This window comes from Sebastes umbrosus, chromosome 12 (genome assembly GCF_015220745.1).
Source record: "Sebastes umbrosus isolate fSebUmb1 chromosome 12, fSebUmb1.pri, whole genome shotgun sequence".
NCBI lineage: Eukaryota > Metazoa > Chordata > Actinopteri > Perciformes > Sebastidae > Sebastes > Sebastes umbrosus.
In genome coordinates this window covers 31,302,859-31,315,714 of record NC_051280.1, presented here as the reverse complement: position 1 = coordinate 31,315,714, position 12,856 = coordinate 31,302,859, and the positions used below count along the sequence as shown (strand labels likewise).

The window sequence follows — 12,856 nt, the reverse complement described above, 5'->3', positions numbered from 1 at the left end:
CACATTATACAAAGAGTAAACTATATTAGACAAATACGAAGAAGTTAAACACTTCATCTACATATCTGTTGGCTCTGTAGGCGAACTGCAGTGGGTCCAGCAGGGGGTTGGTGATAGTCTTTAGGTGGTAGAGAGAATAGGGGCCCACTTCATGTCAAACTCATTTTGACAGGTGTGACTAATCAGGAATGTCTGGAATTTCCGGAACGAATTGGCTTCCGGTATACCCCGTCAGTTCTTTAAATGACAAAACTGCTGATCATATCTTTAACAGATGACTGGGGTATCTAATTCAAAAAAAAAAAGGGAAAGGACAGATGTATAGGTCTCCAGTGTTGTTGTTTAGTTCTTTAAATGACAAAACTGCGGATAATGTCTTTAACAGATGACTGGGGTGTGAACTCTTTTGAAGCAATGGGAGGGGAGGGTGGGGTTTTTAAGATAGAATAAAGTGGATTTTTCATTCTTTCCTTCTACCTTGTACTCAGCATGGATCCGCAAGCGTTGATTACGATTGAAATGGAGAACTGTAAGCCTTTGGATGAAGAGGCTTCGTCTTCCTCTAACAGAAAACCTTCTGATGGCTGGTCCTCATCATTGCTCAGTCAGACGCCTGTAACAGTTTATCAAGATGTTACTGAGGTACCAGGAGCTCCAAAGAGATGTATGATGTATCTGTGCCGTACTCAGATGCCTCCTCCTTCAGGATCTCTGCATGAAGAATGGTCTCTATATCCCTGGATGTCTGGATCCTGGGGTTATGTGTTCAAGTATGAGTTGGGTGAGCTGTGGATGTACCAGCTGGGTGAGGGGGAAATTCTGGGTCCTTCAACCATCGTGACGGTGTTGAGCATCGAGGATTGGGCTGTGATGAAACTGATGATAAAGATGGCTGTTGCTATGACCAAGAGCCCTGTGAAAGAAGAGAACAAAGAGGCCTCATCTGAAGAAGAGAGCGAGGATGTTAATGTGACTACGTCAGATTCAGGTTGTTGTTTGGAGGAGGAGGAGGAGGAGGAGGATGGGAATAAGGAGAATAAGGAGAAAAATGAGAAAAAGGAAAACGGAAAGAGAGTGCATAGTCCTATTCGTCCTCTCTTCGGGAGAAACGTCCGAGATTGGGTATCCGGTTTGATGACCAGGAGTTGGCTAAGATGAAAATCATTTTGGGAACAATATGGCCATCCAAAAGCACAGGCTCAGGCAAATGGATGACTCAAGCCAGTCTGCGTTCACACAGTTCACAGGCATTCCCGGAACAGGAGAAATCCATCAGCATCTTTGTGATGGAGAGATTTAATCCTGACTGCGGGTTATTCCGCAACGTTTTAGTGATACCCGCGAAGGAATGGCTCCACAGGATGTTGGAGATAAGGGAGAGGATTTCTATCCTTTTCTGTCTCTAACCTTACCTTGTTACCAAATGTTTTCTTTTTGGTAATCATATATCCAAAATTTTCTTTTTGGTAATCATATATCCTGTTTTACTTGAGTTTTGTAGTTTGTATATTTTATTTTTTTTTTAGTAATCATATATCCAAAGTTTTTTACCTTGTTACCAAATGTTTTCTTTTTGGTAATCATATATCCAAAGTTTTTCTTGAGTTTTGTAGTTTGTATATTTTATTTTATTTTAGTAATCATATATCCAAAGTTTTTCTTGAGTTTTGTAGTTTGTATATTTTATTTTATTTTAGTAATCATATATCCAAAGTTTTTCTTGAGTTTTATTTTTTGGTAATCATATATCCAAAGTTTTCTTTTTGGTAATCATGTATCCTGTTTTACTTGAGTTTTGTAGTTTGTATATTTTATTTTTTTTTTAGTAATCATATATCCAAAGTTTTTTACCTTGTTACCAAATGTTTTCTTTTTGGTAATCATATATCCAAAGTTTTTTACCTTGTTACCAAATGTCTTCTTTTTGGTAATCATATATCCAAAGTTTTTTACCTTGTTACCAAATGTTTTCTTTTTGGTATTCATATATCCAAAGTTTTTTACCTTGTTACCAAATGTTTTCTTTTTGGTAATCATATATCCTGTTTTACTTGAGTTTTGTAGTTTGTATATTTTATTTTTTTTTAGTAATCATATATCCAAAGTGTTTTACCTTGTTACCAAATGTCTTCTTTTTGGTAATCATATATCCAAAGTTTTTTACCTTGTTACCAAATGTTTTCTTTTTGGTATTCATATATCCAAAGTTTTCTTTTTGTAATCATATATCCTGTTTTACTTGAGTTTTGTATTCTCGAGTTTGTATTGAGATTGTAACCTGTTGAGTAAAAAAAAAAAAAGAGAAATAAAACATTTTTAAATAAAAAAATGCTATCAGCGAATTCATTCTTTGGATCTAAGTTACGGCATCCATGAGTTGTGTAGATCTGAAGAGTTTTTTTATTAGGGAGTTACCTCATGCCTGCATATAAAGGTTTGGTCTTCTGCCTGTGTGAATCACAGACACGCTTGTACTTATTGCAGGATTACTAGACCACATGTTTGTATGCTCGTATAGTAATGCAAACTTGGGTTGGGTTGTGTCTGATGTCAGAGCCCATTTGTATGAGCTCAGTGTTTCATTGGAAGGTCAGAACATTTCAAATAGTTTCAAACATGTACTTCTTACACCATTTAAAAAATATAAAAATAAAATCTTGACCCAGGATGTTTGCATCCCTGGGTCCATGTTTGGTTGCGTATTTATCAATTTTCCATGGATAAATAACCAAACGGACATTACAGGATTTTTCCAGTGCAACTATTAGCCATTGCTTCTACAGGTAACCAGGCATGTTGAAAGCGGATACAACAAAAAAATGTTGCCAGCCCTCGGAATGAAGTGGACAAGGTAAAAAACGAAGTTGTAAGCCAATGATAAAAGTTTTTTACTGCTTATTTAGCACTCAATAAACAACAATTTAACTACAGAGAATGTAAAGATGGCTTATAAGCAGTTTACACAGGGAACGCATTTCATAATGTGAACCTCTGTTTTTAAATGGCCTCCCTTTAAAAAACATTTTTGATCTTTTAGGAACCCCTTTCTACACTGTTCTATAGTAAAAAATAAAACATCATAAAATAAAAAATAAAATTAGTGTACATGAATGGGAAGTGGCCTGCAAACAAACTGTCAAAACAAGCAATAGTAAGTCATAAACTATGAAATCAAAACATTGCAAACATGTAATTTATTATGCACTTTAAGGACATATAGAAAATAATAATAGAAATAAAAGGTGCTCCAAAATGTAGTCAGAAATGCTGTGTAATTGCATAAATTACACATGCATTCCCAGTATAATATAGTCACTTATAATAATAATAGCAATATCACTTTCTTTCATAGTAATATTTTAATGAAAGAATAAACCATAGGACATGTAAATGGTAACTGGTTTGTGAAACCATAATATTAAATAATAAAAAAATGTCATGATCCATTTGTCAGTTTATAAGGGACTGAGGTGGTCCAGTTTAAATGAAATGAACATGTGAAAAATATCAAAATTACATGATGTTTATGATGTTTTGACCAAACAGCTGCAGAATTATGAGAAATTACAGTCACTCTCAACCCCTGTCTTTTAGATGGATGTGACTGTTCAAAGTTTAAAAAAAAGAAGAAAAATCTAACATTTTCTAAACGTTTCAAATCACCAATCTCTTAGATGCTTAAAATTAAAAAGTATTCTAAATCATAGTACTTACACACATTAGTTTCTTTTGGATGTGGGTTTTAGAAAAGGATTTGCATTTTAAACATACTTGAACCTGCTTAGAATAGATATAAAGTATTTATGAAGGTGAGCAAGATGTAAGGAGAATGAGAGTTTCAGAATGTAATGGTGTAAAACCTCGAGCTGACTGAATACTGACTGCATCAAAGCTGTTAGACTTATGAACTGCCTTTTCTTTATTTCAATTGTATGTTAGTAGTAGTAGTTACACACCATGAAATATTTTGCTTGCACCAAAAAAAAAAAAAAATGTATTTCCATTATTCATGGACAATCATCATATTTTTTTATCTGTTCAAAATGTAACTCAAAGAGAGATTTGTCAATAATTTAATACTCTTATCAACATGGGAGTGGACAAATATACTTGCTTTATGCAAATGTATGTATATATGTATTACTGGAAATCAATTAACAACACAAAACGATGACAAATATTGTCCAAAAACCCTCACAGGTACTGCATTTAGCATAAAACAATATGCTCAAAACATAACATGGCAAACTGCAGCCCAACAGGCAACAACAGCTGTCAGTGTGTCAGTGTGCTGACTTGACTATGACTTGCCCCAAACTGCATGTGATTATCATAAAGTCTGTAAAGGGGAGACTCGCGGGTACCCAAAGAACCCTTTTTCATTTGCATTTCTATATAGGTCAGAGGTCAATGGACCCCCTTTGAAAATGGCCATGCCTGTGTTTCCTATTTTCACTCTAGCTTTAAAACTGAGCCTGTTACAACCTCCAAAAGATCGATTGAGTTAATGCGTTAAAGAAATTAGTGGTGTTAAAAAAGAATTCGCATTATGCTTTATTATGCTCAAATCATAACACGGCAAACTGCAGCCCAACAGGCAACAACAGCTGTCAGTGTGCTGACTTGACTATGACTTGCCCAAAACTGCATGTGATTATCATAAAGTGGGCATGTCTGTCAAGGGGAGACTCGTGGGTACCCATAAAACCCATTTTCAGGTCAAGGGATCCCTTTTAAAATGCCCATGGCCGTTTTTCCTTGCCAAAATCTCAAAGCGCACAAAAAGTGTAATTTAGAGTGTTATTTAACCTCCTTTGTGACAAGCTAGTATGACATGGTTCGTACCAATGGATTCCTTACTAGCTCCACTCTAGCTTTAAAACTGAGTCCTCTACAACCTCTGAAAGATCAGTTGTGTTAATGCGTTAAAGCGTTAAACAATCACAAGAACGCTTTATTATTGTTAACTTTGACAGCCCTAATATATATATATATATATATATATATATATATATATACTGTATACTGTATGTGCATATATATATGTATGTATGTATATATATATGTATACAGTATATGTATATACACACACACATATATGTATATCACACCCTACCTGCAAATTTCCCCACTGTGGGACTAATAAAGGAATATCTTATCTTATCTTATGGTTGTTTGTTGCAAAAAATAATACAATCAAGTGAATTATGAATTGTAGTTTTAAAGCTACTGTCGGCGAGATGAAGACAACTAAGAAAAGTGCATCTCCTCCCTCAGTGCTTCCTCCTTTCAAATAAGATTCACTTGTTTGCAAGTGCAACTTAAAGCCACTATGTGTAGAATTTGAAAAATTCCAACTTCGGTTCCCCCCAATGGCTGTAAATTGACATTGTAGCAGATGAAAATGTGCTCCAATACCCAGCACCAACTAGCCATTTCAGCAAAGATAGACAAATTATCAAAGCAGGTGATTGAGCATCACTATATTCTGGAGTGAGGTTAACGGTCAAATAAGTAGTAAACTCCAATCTTTGTTGACACTGCTCCTTGGAGCAAATATGCCTACAAATCTTGACACTGTTATAAAATGTAATATGCTGTTATACTTCAAAATGTGACTGACCAACCTCCCTGTGCAAAACAGAACAACAAATAATAAAAAAATACCCCTAATAATTCATATGTTCAACAACAGATTTGTCATGTCTGCAAGTCAAACAAATCTCTCCTTGGAAAGCGAATGTTTCTGTTCCAGCTAATCATAATCACGTTGTTGGATGAAATGATAATAGTCATCTCTGCACAGATGAGTCACAAATTAATCATTAATCATGCATCAAATGCTTTTCACAATGCTATACTGTAGCTCTGGAAAGGTTTCCCTGTCAATGTCAGAAACGGTTTAGTGACAACATTCAGAAACAACTATACACATTAAAGCTATCATAGGCAAGATTTAGAACTATTTTTGTAATGTTTGGTAGAAATTAGTTTTCATCTTGAAAATTTTTAATAAATCAAATGCTTTTAGAAAACCAAATGCATGGTAATGTGTCAAAGATGTGTAAAAACACAGGCAATATATCCAGTGTGTTGTTTAGTTCTTTAAATGACAAAACTGCGGATCATGTCTTTAACAGGTGTTATCACTTGGTTCATCAGGAGCCAAACTAAGGTCAGTAAGTCAATTAGTTCTGGCCAATTCGTTCCGGAAATTCCAGACATTCCTGATTAGTCACACCTGTCAAAATGAGTTTGACATGAAGTGGGCCCCTATTCTCTCTGGTGGTGGAGCACAAGGCGTTCAAAGGTCTTCATAATCACAGAGGTCAGAGCGACGGGTCTGTAATCCTGAAGACCTGTGATCCTTGGCTTCTTGGGGACCGGGATGATGGTGGAGGCTTTGAAGCAGAAAGGCACCCTGCAGATTTCCAGGGAGGTGTTGAAAATCCCTGTAAACACTGGAGACAACTGGTCTGCACAGTGTTTGAGGGTTGCAGGTGAGACAGCGTCTGGGCCGGTTGCCTTGCGGGGGTTTTGTCCTTTGAGCGGCCTGTTGACCTCCCCCTCTTGGATGGACAGAGGTGTGAAGGGGGGGAGGGGTGTGTTCAGGCTTGGTGCTTTTGGAGAAAGCTGGGGGGTGCTGGTGTGAACTGTGTTTACTGCTGGTGGCTGATGGCTGGGGGGAGAGGAGATGCAGTCAAGACTGGCACTTTGTCTGTCGAATCTAAAGTAGTCGTTGCTGTTGCTGAGCAATGTGTTCTCCCCTCAAAACTCAAGCTAGAAATACGCATATCCAAACAGGCTGAGCTCTCAGAGTGGAGCAGGCTGTGCTTTAGAGCAGGAAAAAGAGGGGGAGCAGGAGGAGGGTTTTGATTGGACCACAGCAGAGAGGGGGCGGGTCCTGTGTGCGTAATGGAGTCACTCCATTGGTCGGTGGAGATGGAGCTTCCCCATTGGCTGTTCCAAAATGCTGAGCAACGTGTTCTCCCCTGAAAGCTCAAGCTAGAAATACACATTTCAAGTTATTCTCATTCGCTCATTTCATGTCCTCACTACTGAATGACTCTTTCTTTTATAACCTTATGTATCTTAACTTAGCTGTAAACCAGAGTTTAAATATACCAAATATACACATTTTTAAATAAAAATAGACATCCATTATTGGATTTCTATCCAATTTCTTTTCACTTTTGCTCAAAACTGAAGAGAACATGACAAACACTTCACCAAAAAAAGCTCTTGTCTAACGCAAGTCAGGTTTAAAAATATGGAATCAAACAGTATCAGAATATGCCTTAAAATGTGAGGCATTGAATTTGTATATAATTTAAACTCCTTATGTTGTTAAAAACTTCTATCTTAACTTAGCTATAAACCAGAGTTTGAATATACCAAATATACACACTTATTCTTTTCAAAACAATGAGATCAAATCTCTGAACAATTAGTTTGTTGTCACTGCGTCTTTACTAACTAACCAACACAATGCAGAAATCCACCGGTTACACACATCAAAACTACAACTACAACTGATGATCAATTATAAATATACAACAGCCTTTTGTCAGTGCAGCATCACTAGAATTAATCAGAGAGGAGGATACAACTCAGACAATTAAACAAAAATGACCAACAACAAATAAGAACTGTATGGACACAGCAGCTGGTGCAAGAAGCACATTGAAGACACGTAAATTAAATAACCTGAAACTTCTTATCTGAAGAAGTCAAAACTCCAGCAACATTTGTAATATATATTATTGTTAGACCAACGTGTTTCGGCTTGTGGCCTTCATCAAGATCATCATAAAACACATTACCAAACAACAATTAAATAAGTTATGAAGCAGAAAAAAATAAAATGTGGTAAAAAACATAAATATGATAGACAAATAATCATATACATTCTACACACGTATCAGCTAAAGGCACAACTACAAAGTTGGGTTGGGATATGATCATCATTATTTAGATTATTGAAATAACAATGTTAATTTAACAGAATATAATAAAAAAAGTAAGAAGTGCTTTTATCTCAGGAAAAGCATTGCCACTGATGGAAACTGATGCTTAATATAATATAGAAATTAATGACAAAAATATTTTAAAACCAAAGATTAAATCAGGGATATCTGATGACATGGTCTTGATATTGTTTCTGAAATTTTCGGGTTTTTAAAAACATAATTATTTACAAATTCAATGCCTCAATTTTTTAAAGACATATTCTGAAACCATATTTTTAAACTTGAATTCCTGCCCCTCTACATTCTGCACCTTTGCTTGGATCACACCCAGTTTTTTACTCAGCCTTCATTTTGATCTCAACTTGTAAAGTTTCATCGCTGCATCTTGCAAGGTTGTGACGCCATCACGGTGACAAAATACTACCTGACAAAGTTCTGTTAAATTAAAGAAAACCAGGCTACAAAATAGATTGCATTAAATGTCAATGTAATCACTACTGAAACAACATCACTCCACAGATCCCTGATGTCAAAACCAACAGTTAAATTCTATTTGTAAAGACTTTGCAGCACCTGATGATCGATTACAAATATACAACAGCTTTCCTCGGTGCAAACTTAATGAAAACAGAGACAAAACTCAGATAATTTATCAAAAAGGATGAATAATAAATAACAAATCTGTGGACACAGCGGCGGGTGCAACAATCATTATTAAGCCACATAAATTAAATAACCTGCCACATCTTATAGAATCAACAGCAGAATAAAACATCACCAAAGAAGACAACATGAAGCAAATATAAACTCAACAGCAGCTGCAAACACATACACACATATTGAAGTAAAGGAGAGCTGCACAGTTTTTACACTATGTATCACACTCACACGCACACACAGACACAATGCTCCATTTCTATGCAACACAGTGGTTAAAAAACTCTGCTCATTTCTCTGTGACGAAGATGTTTGAGTGAGGAAAGTTTAAAGGACAGAGACTGACTGACTCTAAACATGAACACTGTAGTTTGTGGTGTTTCAGGAGGAAAGCTGTCTCAGTTATTCTCTCATATTATATTATATTGACTCCCTGGCGAAGGCTTGATGCCGAAAGTTGGAGATTGCTTTTGGGTCTAACATGATGTCGTATCTTTCCTGCGACAGTGCTGTTGAAGTGATGAGAAAGGATGCTCCGCGGACACTGTTCTTGCTGGTATAATAGAGTTTATTACAAACAAGCAACAAATGTCATAACGAACGTCTAGAGCGTCCGGAGGTCTCAAGTCAAATCTGGAAGTCCTGCACTTCAGGGCTCTCGCGCCTCCTTAGAAAGTGTTCATGTCATGCTACATCTTGAGCTGAGCGCATGACCACGAATGGCTCCTTTGTCCTACATGTATATCCTCCAGCCCCCGTTCATATCATATGATCATATGTCTCCATGCATGCTTCTTACTCATAAGTTTACAATTAGGGGTCTCACTGTGTTGTGCAAGACTTGAAAATATACCACAATGACTATGCCATTACAATAAAGGCATTTTAATTGTTTAAAAAGAAAGTGTCTTGGAATTTGGATTTTTGTGCCAATTCTAACACCAGGAAAATCACTCATTTCTGTTTGTTTTTTTTACGAAAAAAAGGAGAATTCACTTAGACTAACAGAAGTCCGACACCCCTGACCATGATGTATGAGACATTATAAAGTTTCTGATGGGCTTAAAAACATGGTTTAAAACATGCAGACAGACTGAGTAGAGGTGCTTTAACCTCCACTACATCCCTGGTTAGCAGGATGAGGGCGCCCTCTTGTGTTGTGCATCAGGTTTCACATTTCTCTTGTTATTAACCTGCTGTGATGTTCACTGCAGGAAGACATGTCAAAACTTCACTGAGTCTTTGGCAGCTTCAAACAACATCAGTAAAGAGACATTTAAATAGATGTAATATCACACTATGTCAGTTTGTTCACAGGAGTCCCACCCTGTAACACTGATGCTGCATTCAGGTCACATGGGAAAGATGGTAGAGAGGAGTTTCCAATTTACAAATATTATTCTAACATCAGCTCTCAGGTTGTAAATAGTATTTGGGAATGTGAGATTTGAGGCTGCAGGTTAAATTTTCTCTGACGTCTTTAATTCTGATTAAACACCATTGAAATATTTGTAACCAAATGTAGAGAATCATCTACACAATATCTGTTGTCTCATGTGTGTCAGGACTCAACAAAACCTCCTCACACCCAAACTTGACCAAATTCATTTATACTGTTTTTAAGTCTGTGTAATAAATCCTGTTTATTGACTAAGTGCACAAAGAAAATGTTGTTTTTAAAAAGAAGCAGTTGATGTAAAACTCTGCTCATTTCTCTGTGACAAACTGATTTAGGACAGAGACTGACTGACTCTAAACATGAACACTGGACTTTGTGGTGTTTCAGGAGGAAAACTGTCTCAGTTATACTCTCAGATTAGTTTCATATTTTCTCTATCAGCATTGTATGATACCCTGGAATGAAGACAAGGAGGAAAATACTTTGTTCATGTTTGTTTATTCATCATGTAAACCTTCAGTTTGTTAAATTACTCTTGTTCAGTTATTCCATGTATAATGAATGATCTCCTTATTGATTATGATCATGCTAAACAATTAAATGAAATAATACATTTCTCTACAAAGTGTGAGAACAAAATATCTACAGTAAAGGAAGGTCTGATGCTTTCTCTCTTAAGACTCATGCAGTGAGAGAAACAACAACCTACAAATGCATCAATACAAATATTCATCAAACATTTAGAGCACAGAGAAGTTTACATATTCATGCAGAGAAATATCAGTTCAGGTGAACAAACATCATCATGAGCAGTGAAACAGACACAGGAAGGAGCGCCACCTGAAGACACTCACACATTTACAGAACAAGTCATGAGAAGATGTCAAAGTACCACCATTATGTTTGATTGACAGCTGATCTCTGAGCAGTGAAGAAATGACTTAATCAGCTCTCAGCAACAAACATGGAGACAAAATTAGTTTAAGAGTTAAAACACAGCATTTAACCCTTAAATGACTTCTGTCTATTTCAGTTTACAGAACTCAGCAGTGACATCATAATCTAAAAGCCAAAGTCCAGCATAGAGAGGCTCAGTGAATGTGGTCTGGACTCTGTGGAGGAGAGTCATGGTTCTAGAGACGCTGTAGAAGGACAGAATACCTGCACTGTGATCCAGATACACTCCTATTCTGGAGGACGGAGGACCTGAGACGGGAGTTTTGACTTTGTTGTACAAAAATATATAACTGTTGTTGTCACATCTTAACGCCCAAGATTTGTCATTTTGGCCAAACCCACATTCATCCCAGCTCCCTGCTCTCCTGACACTCTTGTAGGCGACCACCACATAAACTCCTCTTCCTCTCCACTCCCCCTCCCAGTAACAACGTCCAGTCAGACTCTCTCTACTCAGGACCTGCCCACATACAGTGAATCTGTCTGGATGAGTAGAATAAGACTGTTGTTGTTTCTTTAATGTTGCTTTTCTGTTCCCCTCAGATAATAACAGCCGTGTGTGTGCTGTGTTTGGATCCAGTGTGATTTCACGTGAATATTTTAAGAATCCAGCTCTGGTCTTGGGCTCTGGTTTTGGCAGTAAAACATCCACTTCAGTCACTGTCTGTGAGACGTTTGTCCATTTCTCTCTCAGAATGTCCTGTAGTTTATCTCTGACTTCTGACACAGCTGCTGTCACGTCCTCAAAGTAGCTCAGAGGACGGATATTGATGCTGGATGAGTGTTTAGATTCACTGAGTGGTGACAGCAAGGGGTAGTTACGTAGAAACTGGTTGTGATCCTCTGTGTGTACCAGCAGCTTCAGCTCAGCGTCTCTCCTCTTCAGCTCAGTGATCTCCTGCTCCAGCTTCTCCTGAAGCTCTTTGACTCGACTCACTTCACTTTTCTGCTGGGATCTGACCTGCTGCTTCACATCACAGCTTCTTTTCTCCATGAGACGGATCAGCTCGGTGAAGATCTTCTCACTGTCCTCCACTGCTTTATCAGCAGAGCGATTGACAGCCTTCACCTCCTGTTGGAGCAGCTTCACATCTTTTTCTCTGTCCTGGATCCTCTGCTGGATGTTGAGTCGACTCACCTCCAGCTCTCTCTGCCTCTCGGTCCTTTCTGCTGCAGCTGAGACGGTGTGGTGGCCTTTATGTTCATCCACAGAGCAGAGATAACAGATACACTGCTGATCAGTACGACAGAACATCTTCATCATCTCGTGGTGACGAGAGCAGATGTTCTCCTGGAGCTTCTTGGAGGGCTCCACCAGCTTGTGTTTCTTTAATGGAGCCACATCATAATGAGGCTGGAGGTGTTTCTCACAGTAAGAGGCCAGACACATCAAACAGGACTTGAGGGCTTTCCGTTTCCTCCCAGTGCAGACATCACAGGCCACATCTTCAGGTCCAGCATAGCAGTGATCAGCAGGAGCAGCTTGGAGTCCAGTCTTCTTCAGTTCCTCCACTAAATCTGCTAACATGGTGTTTTTCATCAGGACAGGCCTCGGTGTGAAGGGCTGCCTACACTGAGGACAGCTGTAGATCTTCTTCCATTCCTCTCCATCCCAGTGGGTTTTAATACAGTTCATGCAGTAGCTGTGTCCACAGGAAATAGTCACTGGATCCTTCAGTAGATCCAGACAGATTGAACAAGAGAATAACTCTCGGTCCAGCTGAACTCCTTTCTGCGCCATTTCACCTCTCAGTAGCAACGACTGTCTGAGTTTCACTTCCTGAGAAGTGAAACAAGTTTGAGCTCTGACCTAAACAGCATGTGTTTGTGCAATGAATAGGGCCTGTCAGCTCTCACCATGTTGGTTACACCC

At 37.9% G+C, this 12,856-nt stretch overlaps 1 protein-coding gene and 2 long non-coding RNA genes across 3 annotated transcripts; 1 reads left to right on the top strand and 2 right to left on the bottom strand.

Annotated features, from left to right (window-relative positions):
• Positions 1–303: 303 nt before the first annotated feature.
• LOC119498705 lies at positions 304–5,919 on the bottom strand. The gene is made up of 3 exons (XR_005209169.1): positions 5,805–5,919; positions 5,540–5,723; positions 304–363 (listed from the first exon to the last, which is right to left on the bottom strand). It is a non-coding gene; the product is annotated as an uncharacterized LOC119498705 (long non-coding RNA).
• Positions 1,628–3,993, top strand: LOC119498704. Its single transcript, XR_005209168.1, has 2 exons — positions 1,628–2,060; positions 2,245–3,993. It is a non-coding gene; the product is annotated as an uncharacterized LOC119498704 (long non-coding RNA).
• A 5,038-nt stretch (positions 5,920–10,957) lies between the features above and the next one.
• LOC119498702 (tripartite motif-containing protein 16-like) lies at positions 10,958–12,856 on the bottom strand. The gene has a single exon (XM_037787743.1). It carries the CDS (start codon positions 12,722–12,724, stop codon positions 11,051–11,053), a length of 1,674 nt encoding a protein of 557 aa, XP_037643671.1. The 5' UTR covers positions 12,725–12,856; the 3' UTR covers positions 10,958–11,050.